At 47.7% G+C, this 13,032-nt stretch overlaps 1 protein-coding gene across 2 annotated transcripts in view; it reads right to left on the reverse strand.

The window, feature by feature from the left end:
• Positions 1 to 3,580: 3,580 nt before the first annotated feature.
• SMC1A (structural maintenance of chromosomes 1A) overlaps positions 3,581 to 13,032 on the reverse strand; it is a 32,425-nt gene continuing 22,973 nt past the window's right edge. The window contains exons 20-25 of one of the 2 annotated variants that reach the window (XM_037033758.1): positions 8,739 to 8,895; positions 7,889 to 8,043; positions 7,614 to 7,765; positions 6,467 to 6,536; positions 6,083 to 6,193; positions 3,581 to 5,667 (exon numbers count right to left, since the gene is read on the reverse strand). In XM_037033758.1, coding sequence (XP_036889653.1) covers positions 5,584 to 5,667; positions 6,083 to 6,193; positions 6,467 to 6,536; positions 7,614 to 7,765; positions 7,889 to 8,043; positions 8,739 to 8,895 — 729 coding nt within the window. In that variant the 3' untranslated portion in view covers positions 3,581 to 5,583. Of the gene's footprint in view, positions 5,668 to 6,082; positions 6,194 to 6,466; positions 6,537 to 7,613; positions 7,766 to 7,888; positions 8,044 to 8,738; positions 8,896 to 13,032 lie in introns of those variants that run through there. The other variant, XR_005064695.1, reaches the window with a different exon arrangement.

Consider the following 13,032-nt stretch of genomic DNA (forward strand, 5'->3'; position numbering starts at 1 on the left):
ATAAGCCATCCCCGTGAGGCAGAGTTCTCACATCAGTCCACCCACTAGGCTGCTGGCCAGCCTAGGGATTAGGTGTCCTGGAGTCAGATATTATCCTAACCTAACCATCCGGGGCCAGAGTTGTGAGGTCACGTGGTACAGAGCATGGCAACTCATGCTTAAGAAACCCCTTGGAAGGGGCTGTGGGCCTGGCATCTTTGCTGAGGGTTTCCAAAAGGGGGCAGTGCAATCGGAAAGCTTCTTGTTTGCTCTCTCCAGGACATGGACTTTCAAGGCCAACCTAAGTCTCACCTTCTCTGTGGCCATCTCTGCCTGTCCTGATCTTCAGTGAGGGACATGAGGACAGGGAACCTAGGTTTTAGCTGTGGCTCCAACACGTCCTAGTAGTGGGACCTGGGGGAAGTTTCTTCCCCTCCAAGTACCTCCGTAGGGGGTTGGACAAAGTCTCTAAGTTCCCTTGCAGGTCTGACATCTGGACATCGGACTTTAGGCTACTGCGTAAGGGATGCGAGTCTTACCTGGGGAAGCCCTAAAAAACACTTCTTGATGCGGCTCAGTGGGTTGAGTGCCGGCCTGCATACCAAAGGGCCACTGGCTCGATTCCCAGTCTAGGGCACATGCCTGGGTTGCAGGCCAGGTCCCTGGTTGGGGGCACTGGAGAGGCAACCACACATCGATGTTTCTCTTCCTCTCCTTCTCCCTCCCTTCCCCTCTCTAGAAAAATAAATAAAATCTAAAATAAATAAAATATTTGAAAAGCACCTCTTGAGGTAGGAAAGAGGAGTCAGAGTTCGGGCTTGGAAGGGCCTCACTGTACACAGGAAGTGTTTAGCCAAGATTTATTGAACTGGATGAATGAATCAATGGCTGGGAAGGCAGGGAGACCACACAGCACACAGAGGAGGTTTGAGTAACTTGGGAGAGGACTTGCAGTTACTGAGGAGTCTGAAAGGACATTCTGATGCAGATAGATGAGGAAGAATTACTGGGATAGGGTGGGAAGCTTGGCCACGAATGGGTAGCCATTCTATCCTCAGTCACCTCCCACACCCAATAATCAGTCACCAAGTCAGCTTCATCATTGTTCCTTTGCAGCTCACACCTTACCCATTCCCACTGTCCTTGCCTCCGGGTATTTTCAACCATTTCCTAACTGATCATCTCCCTGTCTCCTCTCCCTCACAAATGCAGTCGCTGATGCATTCCATTCACTCTAATACTATTTATCACCTGTCTACTTGGGGCCCGGCACTGTGATTTTGCTGGGACTATAACCATAGAAAGATAACCGCAGGCCCACCCTTCTGCTTGCAGCTTTTTCAGAGACAAAATAAGCAAATAGGATACGTGAGGACTGAACAGGGAAACGACAGGTGTGTAGCATACAGCGGGAGAACCTAACTGATCCATTGCACACTGGCTGGCCAGAAAGGGGTTGTTAAATTCACATCGGACTGAATCTCCCCGGCTTAAAACCACTCCAGTGTCCTCGGCCCCCACTGCCTTCCCGTGCCAATTCTAAGCTGGCTGCACCCTACACTCACGTGCTGCCCTTCACAGGCACTCAGGATTGAGGCCCCACCCCAGCGTTACTGGAACTGAACTTTTAGAGGGCGGGTTCAGGACGCCTGTGTTTCTGGGGTGCAGCCAGTTTGGAAACCACATTGTCCCATGACGTAAAGCTGGACTCTGTAGCCAGGCTCCTAGAATTTGAATCTGGTTCGTGACCTCTCCAGCTTCAACTCCCACTGATCTTCCCCACCCCAGGAAACCCTACGCTTTGGTATTTCTGAATTGCTTTGCTGTTTCTTGCCTTCGGGTCTTTGTGCATACCATTCCCACTCCCTGGAAATTCCTACCAGTCCCTCAAGACTCAGCTCAGGTCTCAGCTCCTAGACTAGAGGCTATCCCTGGGCCTCTCCCTAAGTTAGATGTCCCTTTTCCATGCTGCCCTCAGAACGCTGGTCACACTGACACTATGTGGTTAATGGTCATTTTCTGCATTGCCTCCCCGCCTGGAAAGTGAGCTCCTCCAACGCAAGATTAAGATTTGGCTTGTGTATGTGTCCTCGGTGTGAAACACCACGATTCTGTGACATGCCCAATTACAAGGAGACAGTCATGGAAGTACCCCCTTTAAAAATTTTTATTTTTCTGGAGAGAGGGGAAGGGGAGAAACATCAATGTGTGGTTGCCTGTCACGAGCCCCCTACTAGGCAGCTGGCCCACAACCCAGGTATGTGCCCTCACTGGGAATAGAGCCAGTGACCCTTTGGTTCCCAGGACCATGCTTAATCCACTAAGCTACACCAGCCAGGGTGTGGAAGTACTCTTCAACAACCTAGACCAAGGCTGCAGGGTCCGGCGTGTAAGAGACTCAACCTGGCCTTCTCCAAGGAGTCCTAAGGCTGTGACTCACATTCAGCTTCCTGTTGAAAACACCCTGGTGTCTGCTCCCCGAGCACAGCTTCACTGAGCACACATTGTCTTTGATGACGTGAGGCAATCCGCACAACGCAGGGGCACTGGGCGAGCAGCGAAGGCTCAAGTCAAAGTCTAGGCTCTGGCACTGAAACGCTCAGACGTCAAACAAGTCATCTCCCTCTGACCCTCAGAATTTAGGATCCTTTTAGCATTTGTATTCTTGTGCTCCAGGGCCTTAGCCCATAACCCTTCCCACCCTGTGAGGTAGGGATCAGTTGTCTAGATCAGTGATTTTCAACCAGTGTGCCCCAAGAATTTTTAACACACGCAACACCTATTTAACTGACCTCTTTTCCCCCTAGACTGTCAAATAAAACAATTACAACAGCCAACACAATAGCTATCCAGTGTGAATGAGCCAAAATTATACCTATTTGTGTCCGATTGGCAAAGAAGTATATTTTTTGGTGTGCTACAGAATTGTAGTAATTAGTTTATGTGTGCCATGAGATGAAACAGGTTGAAAATCTATGATCTAGATTATTCTCCACACCCAACTGAACGAGGTTCCCAGGGCGGGACCAGAGCAAGGCGCTCCGAGCCCTTTGGTTGTGGAGGTGCCGAAGGAAGCGGCAGCTTTTGATTATGAGCCCTCCTGTACCGCTTTCCGACCTTGGTATTGTTGAATGTATGGCTTTGATTTTTTTAAAAGCAGCTTCACAAGTGATTCAAGTCCAAGGCAAGGTTGACAACCACCCTCCCCGTGGAGAAACCGCAAGACTGAATCGGAGGGCCAGAATTCAAACCCTCACTGTTATCTGACAGCCAGGTCACCTACCCTTCCTGGGCCTCGGTTTCCCCACCTGTAAACGGAGGTAACAGCAATTGCTACCTTCAAAAGCCTGTGCTCACCACTGCCAAACGGCTTCAAACATATTTCATCTTCCCTATGCATACTGCTGCAAGGTGGGCCTCTATGGTCTCCTTTCCTGTGTGAGGAAAATGAGGCTCACACAGGGGAAATAATGGCCTCAAGGTTCTACAGCCAGGATTTGAACCAGCGCGACTCCCAAACTGTGTCTTCCCAGAGATGCCAGCTCTCCCCAAACGATGGCCCACTGGCGACATGGGTCTTCTTTGATTGAACACAGACAAATTTGTTTTGTTAGTATGCCTTTTAATACGTATTTCTAAAAAAACACCAAGCACATAAAACCTGTGATTTCATGGGTATCACTACTTAGGATGAAATTGAAGTTGATAATGACGTTAAATCTAAGACAATCTCAAAGCAAATTATTGAGTCAATAGTACAGGAGGGTAATTTGGAAGTATGTATTAAAAACAAAAATATAAATAGCCTATGACTCACTTGATTCAACCCCAGGAATCCACTGTAGGTAAATTTCACACACACAAACACACACACACAGTACTCCTATGTAGTATTTTGTAATATCAAAAACAGAAAAGTCTTACTATCACAAGAGAAATGGGTAAAATTTGATAGAATCCTATGATGACAATCTATCTATACAGCAATTACGAAGGATGATCTGAATCTACTTGTGACATGCAGAGATTTCAAAAATATTAAGCCGAGAAAGCAAACTGCAGAACGTCTCCATAAACTGTCTGCAGTAAACACAGTAACATTTCCAATGATCTTATGTATAGGAAAGTCTTCAGGGTCTAGACAGATACACAACAGAACAGCAGTTAGGGGAGGGAGGGGAAATGGTAGTCGAAGGAGGCTGGTTTTATTTGTAATAATGTAATCCTTAAAAAAGAGAGTAGATTCATGTATTACTTCACTGGAACTGCCTTAACTTGCCAAAGACACGAACGCAGTTACAGACCAGGACAAGGGGACGGCCTGACAGTGTGCGAACCAGAGAACCGCCCTGCTCGGTCCCTGCCACTAAAGCAGCAAACAGCACTTGTGTTTGGATGGGGCACGGCGCAGGCACCCAGTTAACGTACATGATTGAAACTGTAGGCTTCCTTAGGCCCTCCACTTACCCAGTAAACCCGATCAGTGCTCTGGAACTTTCCTAGTAACCAGGGCATCTGGCATCTCCCAGATCTGGAGGTGCCTTTTGTCCCACACTGGCATCAGAAACCCCCAGGGCTCCAGGCACAAGAAAACCTCCCTCTGAGGGTTAAGCACCTCATGGATTCCAAGCACGGATAAGGCATCCAGTGAGAAGCTTGACATCGTTAAATCCAAAGAGGTAGGTGACTTTGTTAGGTGAGGAAACAAGCACAGAAAGGCCAAATGACTTGCCCAATGTCAAACTAGTAAGGGATAAAATATGGGACTAGAACATACAATTGTCTGTCCCCAGAGCCCGGGCCCTGTTCCTAGTGCCTGACCACATCCTACTGACTCATCAAGGTCCAGCTCAAATGTGCTGTCCTCCAGGAAGCCTGGAGGTGATCGTCCTCTTCTTGAATTCAAAGTGCCCATACATAATTCAGTTAACCACAGGAACTCATGAACCTACTACATCTCCTTAGGAGGGATCATGTCTGATTCAGCTCTGCACTCCTACCAGAGAGCCTAACAAATAAAGAGTGTTTAGTATGCATTTGATAAATACATGAATAAATGAAAAAGTGAAAATACAAACGAGTGAATGCATGCAATTCCACGTGACTGCCTGACTCCTTCCTATGAGGCACTGAGTATCTATGCCCAGCTGGGAGCTGCAGTCATACTAAGCTCTGTTGGAGTCAAATGTAACCTAGGCTTCTAAAATAAATCTGCAGTATCTTTATTATTTAGCAAACATACCCACATGCACACACACACACACACACACACTCACTTACCCCCACACACATGCAGAATGCAAGGGGTCCCACAGACCCGTGATCATGGATGATGGAAAGGGATGTCTGGGAATGGGAAAAGTGGGAAGGGGCAGCTGGCCCTGTTCAGCTCAGCAATTCCTTCCAGAGGCCAGGATGCTCCCTGTAGCTCAGTTTTTGCTCCAGACCTAACATCACCTCCGTTCCTCTTTGCGCTGGACAGCAGTGCCTAAATGCCGTGACTATAGCAGACAGACACAGGAGGTAGGGGAAGGCTGGGAGACAAACATCCAGAGACTGGGAGATGGGCAGCTCTGGGATCAACAGAATGGGAGGGCAGAAGTACTACTGCTCATTGGGGTTAGGGTTGGCATCTGGGTACTTGGTGAGGTCAAAGGTCAGGACTTTGCTGATCACACAGTCTCCTTGCTGAAGGAGGGGGGGGGAGAGAAAAAAACACGAAATTAACAGGGGTCTAGCTTCCCAGAACTGGGGACCTCAAACCCTCCTCCCTACATATCTGCCCAAAGCCCAAGCAATGGTTCTCTTTGTGTGTGTGGGGATGTGCTTGGTCCCATGTGCCTTCTCTTCCTGCCTACCTCTGCATGCCCCTCCTTTTCTCTGCCATGTGGGTGCCTCTGCCTGGCCCTTCTACCTCAACCCAATTGCCAAGGCCCTGCCCAGCTCGGCTGGGTAAGCCTCCAGGGCAAAGCTTCAACAGGCCCAGATGGCGGTTCAGGTGTCTATGCTTCCCGGCCCCTGTGCCCCTCCACTTCGGCCTCCCTTCCTGCCCTGGGGAGTCAGGCAGGGAGTGGGACTGGCTTCTGAGCCAGCCCCGCTCTACCTCAGGGTAGACGCCAATGAGGCTCTCAGCCTTGGTGTAGAATTCCTCCTTGAGAGAGATGACAATGGCCTGGAAGTTGCAGGTCGACTGCTCCTTGATGTAATTGGCCACCTGTGGAAGGGGCCACCAATACTTAGCAGGGCTGAGGACCTAGCACTGGGCCTTGTGTTCTCCAGTCAGAGCCAGAGGCAGAAGCTAGAGTATCAGGGGAAGAGATACTGAGAAAAGGCCGCTGACCAGCACGGTGTGAATGACCCCAGGCCCAACCTCCCCAGCACAGAGAGCAGGCAGCAGGAACAGCTAGGGCACACTCAGCAGCTGCTCCCCAAAACCCAGCCCTCACCAAAGGGCCTCCATCCCTGGCCCTGCTTTCCCTGGACCCACCTTGCCAATGTTTGTGTTATCTAGGGCAGCATCGATCTCATCTAAGACGAAGAAAGGGGCTGGCTTGTAGCTGGAAGAGAACCAGAAGGTGAACTGACACCAATGGGGTGAGGGTGGGGCAGGCCAGCCACCCCTCTGCTTCTTCAGACTAAACATCCCAGGCCTTAATGCGCCCTGAGCACCTAAAGGCCAAGAGAACAACCGCGTCCCCCCTTGCATCCAGCCCTGAGCTCCCAGACCCTGTGGAACCAGAAGACATGGTGCTCTGCACAGCTTCCAGGCTGGTTGGGGAGATGCAGCTCTCCTAGGCTCCAGCCACACTGACCAGACGGCCTAGAGGCCCGCCCCGCCCGTGCTGTGCTGTCACGTTTCCTTGCCTGCACACATGCTGTGCCCTCCGCCTGGGACGCCCACTCATCTGTCTGGCCAATTTCTACTCATTCTTTACATTTTCTGCCCCAGTGTTACCTAGCCTACCTTCAACAGCCTTCCCTGGCCACTCACCCCCTTCTCCAGATTGGGTTGCTGTCTCTCCCCTGTGCATCCATAGCACACAGGCTCATCTGATTACAACAATTAGCCACTGTCTACACATCTGGCTTCCACTAGACTGCAAGCTCCTTGAGGACAGAGACCATGTCTGAGACATCTGTATTCCCAATCCCCCCATGGAGTCTGGTACAGAGCAGCCGTCAAGAAACATTCGCTGAAAGACTTTGTACAATCAAGCACTAGGTTGTGGGGGTCAGATTCCAGTACTGAGGAAGGTCAAGCTATGCTACAGTGGTCAGAACAGGCTTCCCCGAGGAACAGGAGGAGAATGGGACCTGAAGGGGTGTGGGTAACAGTCAGGCTAGATTTGCATGGAGAGGGCTGATTAGCCCGCAACTGTGTGAGCAACAGCCTGGTGAGGGAACTGAGTATGTGCAAGGGCCAGTGAGGGCACGCTGAGTATGTGAGGGTGGACGGGGAAGACAGGTCCAGGAAACAAGGCCACATGTGTTGTAGGCAGGGAAACCGGGATGCAATCCAGATTCCCCCGGAACACCTTTACCCCCCCCAGATCTCTGCACATCCTCGGGCCCAAGAGCCTCCAGCGGCCTCAGTTCGGTCTCTCTGCCAACCGCCATGGAGGGCCCAGCCTCACCTGTGAATGGCAAAGAGCAGGGCCAGAGCTGCCACCGTTTTCTCCCCCCCTGACAAGTTGTCCATAGGGCGGAACCGTTTGCCAGGGGCCACGCAGTTGTAGTTGATGCCATCCAAATAGGGCTCCTCTGGGTTTTCAGGGCCCAGGAAGGCCTAGGGGCAAGGCAGATGGGTGAGAGTTGGAGTCTGGGTCAGCATGGGGATGGGGACAGGAGGCATAGATGGGAAGGTAACTGAGGATAATAAGGGTTGGTTGGGTAAGGGGCTCCAGCCTACCTGGGCACTGCTGTTGCGGGACAGGGCCTTATATATCTCGTCAATGTTGGTGGCTACAGATTCAAAGCAAGCATTGAAGCGGTCAAAGCGCTCCTTCTTGATCTGTTCAAATGCCTGCTTGGCCTTCTTGGCTCGCTTTCGGGCCGCCTCGAACTCTGCCACAAGAGAAAGACAGGTGACTCCTCAGGGCCCGGGCTCTGCCAAGGCTGAGGAACATGCTCTGACAAGGATGACCTGCAAATGACAATCCACTGAGCAGGAATATCCCAGAGAGGGAGAGATGAACGCCTGGGGAAGAGGCCCAGGAAGACGGTACCTCAACCAGCTGTATCCAGCGGGCTGGCCAACACAGTGCCAAGGAAGAAACACAGCCTTGGAGCTACACAAACACGGATTCTTCCCTGGGCTCTACACAGCCAGCTGGTGAACTGGCTGTGTGACCTTGACAGGAGATTCACACTCTCTGAAGCTTAGCAGTTTTCCTTTCTATAAAACAGGTGTGAAGCCCTGACTGGTGACTCAGTGGGTTGGGCATTGTTCCACAAACTGAAAGGTCGCCGGTTTGATCCCCAGTTGGGGCGTGTGCAAGGGGCAACTGGTTGATGTTTCTCTCTCACACTGCTGTTTTTCTCCCTCTCTTTCTCCCTTCCCCTCTCTGTAAAAAATAAAATCTTAAAAAAAAAAACAAAAACAGGTGTGATAACCCCTACTGTTTAGACCTGTTGGGCGTTTCAAGTGAGAAAGCATGTAAAAAATGGGAGCTGCCGGGGTGTGCGCTCACAACAGGCCCCGGCCATGCCGCCAGCCTCCTGTCTTCATCTTAGGTCCAAGTAAAAGGGCGAAATCCTACCATCTGAGGTCTCCTGGAACTTGTCTCGGACACTTTCCAGCTTTTCCATGGCCTTCATGTTGGGGGCAGCAATCCGCTGCAGCACACTCTGCTGCTCATTTAGTTTCTGCTGCAGTGTATTCATCTCCTGCTTGATCTCCTCCTCAGCCTGGGCATCCTGTAAACCCCAGGCCCAACAACATCAAGATGGACCAGGTCCCCAAGCCCAGGTCCCCACAGAGATGCTTGACTACATGGGGACATGCTTCTGAGGAGAAGGCAGGTTCTTTGGTTCCTCCCATAGTAACCACTCCCATCACCCCTGGGAAGTACAGGCTGATGCTGCCTTCTCACCCCTAGCCCTTCCCCCAAGTCCTGTCGACTTCTCCATCTCTCAAGAGCAGCAGCTGGTGGTGCCCCTCTCTGGCTTTCAGCCCAGGCCATGAGCCAGCCCCCTCTCAGGGTGACCTGGAGGTTCCCGCACAGGCTGGCCTGGACTCTACAATAAATAAGGCAACGCACATTTTCTGCCCTGATCGCTCCATCTGAGCAAATTCCACTTGAGTCTGGTTTTAGCTTGTATGGATTTTGCCTTTACATTTTATGGATAAGTGCCCTTCTGCAACATTGAGTGAATAAATATTTACGGAACGCCGTCTGAGCCATGGTTCCTGTGCTCACAGAGCCTGTGGACTAACAGAGGAATGCAGAGACGTAAACAAGGAGAATACCATATGGTGACACCAAAACTACACCAAACAGACATGTGGGGTCGGCACACAGGAAGATCACCTAACTCCGACTCCAGGGCTGCATATATGTGTCTTAGAAAAGTCCTCTCTAGCCCTGGCTGGTGTAGCTCAGTGGATTGAGCGCAGGCCTGCGAACCACACGATCGCGGTTCGATTCCCAGTCAGGGCACATGCCTGGGTTGCAGGCCAGTTCCCAGCAGGGGACACACCAGAGGCAACCATACACTGATATTTCTCTCCCTCTCTCCTTCCCTTCCCCTCTAAAGATAAATAAGTAAATAATATATATATTTTTAAAAGTCCTCTCTAGGATACATTGTAAGTGAAATATGAAAAGTATATAATACAATGCTATCTTTTATCTGAGAGAAGGAATATGAATATATTTGCATACAAATATATTCATGTGTTAAAAGTACGAGAGTAAAACAAGGATAATCCAAAAACAAATTAAAATGGTTACCCAAAGAGGAAGAGTGGTGAAGGGCACAGGACAGGAAGCTAACTTCTCTTCATGGACCTTGTACTATACGTTTGGTTTTAGAACGATATGAAGACTACGCAATTATAAGACAAAATTGAATCAAAATGCAAAAAACACTAGGTAAAAAAAGTGTTGGGGAACAAGATATTCACAAGATGTTCAAGAATCACCCTAAAGATTATTAACTATTTACAAAGTTGAACATGTATGTTTAGTGTTGAGAAATCTGGCAATTGAGACCTTAACTGAGGACCAAACTTAGCATCATAAACATGGGGCATCCTAACATTATATGGTTCCCGGCATAATGCGACACAAAGCACAAAGCCTCACCAAGCAAATGTTCTTGCCCAAAAGTTACTTAACCCAAATCTGTCAAGCCTCCGGACTAGATCAAACTTCCAACTCACAGGAAAAATAAGTTCAGCAACAATGAAAATAAACCAACATGTCCATCGCGTATCCATTCTTCAAGACAACAAACAGGAAAAAAAGACAACATATAGACCCTTCAAAGGATCAATGTTATAAAAAAAAAAGTGAGAAGAATGCTCTATGTTAAAAGAAACTAAAGAGAAAGAACAACAAAAAACAATATATGATTGGATCATAGTTGTGCCAGAGAAACATCGATTGGTTGCCTGTTGTGAGCCCCCGACTGGGGACCTGGCCTGCAACCCAGGCACGTGCCCTGACTGGGTATTGAATCAGAGACCTTTCAGTTCGCAGGCTGGCACTCAATCCACTGAGCCACACCAGCCAGGGTGAATATGGGTGAGTTATTGAATATGAAATTAGGTGTAATATGGAATTGTGGTTATGAGAAGAATCTCTTGTTCTCAGCATGCTGCAGCACTTGAGAGCTGAAGTCTGCAACTTCCTTCATACAAAAACAGTTCAGCAAAAACAAAACAAGTGTGCTGTATGGAGGGAGGGAATCAAGATGAGAGAGAAAGCAGACTGAAAAAATGTCATTGGTGAACTTACGGTAAAAGGCATATGGATGTTCGCTATACTGTTGTTTCAATTTTTCTATAGGCTTGAACATTTTTAAAATTAAAGTTGGGAAAAATAAAATATTCAAAAAGAGCAATCCCTTAAAAACTGAAAACTAAACAAAGAAACCCAACTATACATTAAATTGGTTAAACACGCAGAATTCTTTCAAATTACTTTAAAACATAGAAACACAAGCAAGCATGCTGAATGAGCGATTAGCTTAGCAACAATGAACAAGCAAGGAAATCTTAGACAGCATTCAATAATGAAAGTGTGACTAATAGTATTTTATTGTGATTTCCAAACTGTTACAGAAGAGGATAAAGTATGCTACTATGTTAGTGCTGCTAGGAACCAAGATTTTCGGCAATAACTGGAGACTCAAACATACAATCAATGATGTTGAATTTTGAGAATCACAATTTAAACTGGAAGTATAAATAAAAACTCATGACACATTTTCCTTCAAAATAAAAAAATGCATTTTGTAGCTAAGTCTACCAAAAAGTTCTAGAAGCACCAAGCAACCCCGCAGTCAGGAGCACTGCAGCGTGCAGATGGCCATCACTAAGTAATAAGCATTTCCTACTAAAAGAAGTTGGAGCTTCGCAGAGAAATGGCTAACTCCAAGTCTTGGGGTAGAAAATGTAGACGATGAGCCTGGCAAGACCAGGGGGCAGGGAAGGGAGTATCAAAGACTGAAAAGGTTGTGTCAAAATGATTCCGAAACCAATCTGAATGAGTTCCCACTGGCCAAAGATGTGACAACTTGATCAGTAAGAATAATTACCACCACAGGATACAACACAGCAAATGTGTTTAAACCCATTAAAGTTCCTAATGATAAGAAAACAATTCAGTGGACTATTCTTGAGAATGCCACAGAAATAACTCATTATTTTATAAAATGGTAATAAAGGGAAAGAATCATGCGTATCTATCTTGCCTCTCCTGTACAAACTGTACCTCAGGGTAATCATATAATTGATGAGAGGAAATCTCTCTTTATGGTGTTCCAGCTAATAAACAAAGAAGAAATTATTTCTTTTGGCAGCTACATTCTGAAATATTTACAAACAAAAATGACACGATGCCCAGAATTTATTTGTAAATAACCTGGGGTTGAGAAAGAAGGAACAAGGGAATGGATGGGTGGCATGTGAGACAGGTGGTAACTGCTGAAATGGCCATGGCGACATGGGACAGCACTGTATTGTTTTACTTATGCATATGAAGATTTCCATAATAAAAATCTGAACTAAGAACAAAAAAAACCCCCCAAATCAACTTGAAGTGGCTCCCACTGGTCAAGGACGGGATGATCTGTACCTCAAAAAGGAAAATAACTCCAATAGACTGAAACAGATGCAGATATATTTAAATACTTGTGTTTATAATAAAGACAAGTTAAAAACCTCATTGATAACCTTTAAAGGTTACAACGGCTCCCAACGGCAACCAACTCATTCTAAGACCTGGTAAATAAAGGAGATGAATTAAGTATTTATCCTACATTTTCTATACTAACTGTATTTCAGGGGAATTAAATAGTTGATGTGAGAAAGCTCTTTTTAGACACCCAATTAGTAAGTGGAGGAGAAATGAAAGAATCAGAAAATTACCATTTTGAAAGCCCGAGGGATCTAGGCAGTGACCCTGAAGCGCGGCTAACCCCAGCCAGGGAGAGGCTAACCGGAACTTCCTAAACCCTGAAGTTCACACCCCCTGGACCTAATGATCATGACTGTTTTTCTTTTTTCAAACACACACGAAAAGTGCAGAGAATATAATGAACTCCCCTGACCTATTACCCAGCTTCAGTAATTATCAACTCACAGCAAATACTGTCATCTATACCCAATTCCTCTCTATAGTCAATTATTCTAAAACACATCTCAGCTGTGGCTGGTGTGGCTCAGTGGATTGAGCGCTGGCCTGTGAACCAAAGGGCCACTGGTTCGATTCCCAGGCAGGGCACATGTCTGGGTTGCAGGCCAGGTTCCCAGTAGGGGGTGAGTGAGAGGCAACCATACACTGATGGTTCTCTCCATCTTTTTCCCTCCCTTCCTCTCTCTCTTAA

The sequence above is a fragment of the Sturnira hondurensis genome, unplaced genomic scaffold, assembly GCF_014824575.4.
Source record: "Sturnira hondurensis isolate 20B ecotype Veracruz unplaced genomic scaffold, ASM1482457v3 Scaffold0021781, whole genome shotgun sequence".
Taxonomy (NCBI): Eukaryota; Metazoa; Chordata; class Mammalia; order Chiroptera; family Phyllostomidae; genus Sturnira; species Sturnira hondurensis.